Source organism: Brassica oleracea, chromosome C3, assembly GCF_000695525.1.
Source record: "Brassica oleracea var. oleracea cultivar TO1000 chromosome C3, BOL, whole genome shotgun sequence".
Lineage (NCBI taxonomy): Eukaryota > Viridiplantae > Streptophyta > Magnoliopsida > Brassicales > Brassicaceae > Brassica > Brassica oleracea.
The window spans coordinates 55,458,401-55,460,489 of NC_027750.1; the positions used below are offsets into that span (position 1 = coordinate 55,458,401).

General features: G+C 37.4%; 1 protein-coding gene across 1 annotated transcript; it reads left to right on the forward strand.

The window, feature by feature from the left end:
* Nucleotides 1-738: 738 nt before the first annotated feature.
* Nucleotides 739-1,611, forward strand: LOC106332704 (dirigent protein 6-like). The gene has a single exon (XM_013771179.1). It carries the CDS (start codon nt 863-865, stop codon nt 1,418-1,420), a length of 558 nt encoding a protein of 185 aa, XP_013626633.1. The 5' UTR covers nt 739-862; the 3' UTR covers nt 1,421-1,611.
* The last annotated feature ends 478 nt before the right edge of the window (nt 1,612-2,089 follow it).

The following is a 2,089-nucleotide window of genomic DNA, read 5'->3' on the forward strand; positions in this document are numbered from 1 at the left end:
TAAAGTATCCTTTAGTTTAGTGGTATAAATGTTGGTGTTTAAATCTCAATAACTCGGGTTCGAGCCATATCCTTGACATTTTTTCACATTGTGGTCTGTAAAACGCTGACGTGGCGCGCTGAGTAGAGAACAAAAACCCAATCGATTATATATAAAATAAACCTGATCCCTTTTCTTTAGCAGTCCAAGTTTTTACTCGTGATTTTAATGCTAGGCTTTAGTTAAGATACTTCAAAATCAAAACTACAAATATTTTGGAATAATATATAATTTCCGCAACGAAGAATAAAAAATGGTAGTTAATAGCAACCTCAAACCTAGAACGTGGTTTGGTTATTTTTTGTACAAGTCATCTAATTTTAACTATATGGACCACACATGAGTAATATTGGGAGTTCGTTTTTAAGGCAATATTTCTAAAGAGATATTTTTTCTTTCATAGTATTTAAATTTTCGCTTAACACTTTCTTTTTGTGTCATTTTAGGTTCACTGCATCATCATACACTCAACTTGTTGTTTTATTAGCCTTCGGCTTTATGCTTTTAGGTTGGATCCAACATAGGCCACCAACCGGTTTAACAGTATTAAATCATTAAACCTTTCAAGAAAGTGAAATTAACTTGTTGCTTAGTTTTGCACCAACCCCGCCACATGATCTTAAACCTTTCTTGTCAATCGAATTTATATTTTAATTGACGAAACGTACGTGAACAACCAATTTAGCAGTCCCCTCAAACTTTTAAAATTCTTTCATTTTATCCAAATAAATTATCTTCACTAACTCATGTGAATAACTTCTATATTAATGGGGGTGTAAGCGATCTTCAATTTACACAACTCACTAGTCGTCTCTAGCTAACCATGGCATCTCTTGTAGAGAAACAACTCCTTAAGTCCCTCTTCTCATTCTTCTTATTAGTCCTCTTTTCCCATACAGTTTTTTCGTCCCGAAAAACATTTGATCAGAGAAAACCTTGCAAACACTTCTCCTTCTACTTTCATGACATCCTCTACGATGGTGACAATGTAGCAAACGCAACCTCAGCCGCTATAGTGAGCCCGCCAGGATTAGGAAACTTCAAGTTCGGTAAGTTTGTGATCTTTGATGGCCCCATAACAATGGACAAGAACTATCTCTCAGAACCTCTAGCTCGCGCACAAGGCTTCTATTTCTATGACATGAAGATGGACTTCAATGCGTGGTTTTGCTACACCTTGGTGTTTAACTCGACGCAACACAAAGGGACATTGAACATAATGGGTGCGGATTTGATGATGGAGCCGACAAGAGATCTATCGGTCGTGGGTGGGACGGGTGATTTCTTCATGGCTCGTGGGATCGCTACCTTCGTGACGGATATATTTCAAGGGGCTAAGTATTTCCGTGTTAAGATGGATGTTAAACTCTATGAATGTTAGTAACTAACTTCATGTGTTTGATTCTTAAAGCTTGTGTGTTGACGCACAGATAAAATGTGTTACTAAAAATAAGTGTTTGTTCTGTTTTATTTTATAGTTTTTCTGTGTGTTTTCGTTTATGATTTATAATTCTTGATGTTCCAAACCTCAATTGTTAGAAGACGTAATGAAAAGAATGTTTCTGTCGTGAATGAAGAGGGGAACTTGTGTGTATTATTAAGTCGACCAACTGGTCTTTATATACATATGGTAATGACGGTCTAAGTACTGGATCGACATGAGATCGTACTTATCCTTAACTAGATAATGACTAGCAATACGTAAGATAAACACCAACTATAATGTAGATAAACACAAGAGTAGATATGCGTCAGTATGATCCTGCGGATGGGCTTGGCCCGTCTTGCTACACGGGCTGATAAATGGGTCGATCACTAAAAGGTTTATAACAATTATGGCATAGTATGGAGGGTTATAGTTGTTTGCCTTTTGGCTCCAAACAAAAACAAGACAGGAAAAAGAGTACAACACATGAACTCCCCCTGATGAATGCATCACCGAAGATCCTTCAGTCGACGCATGCCTATCTTCCATAAGAGCTTCTTGAACGTTGAGGTTGGTAGTGACTTGGTGAAGAGGTTGGCTGAATTCTCACTCGAACGGACTTGT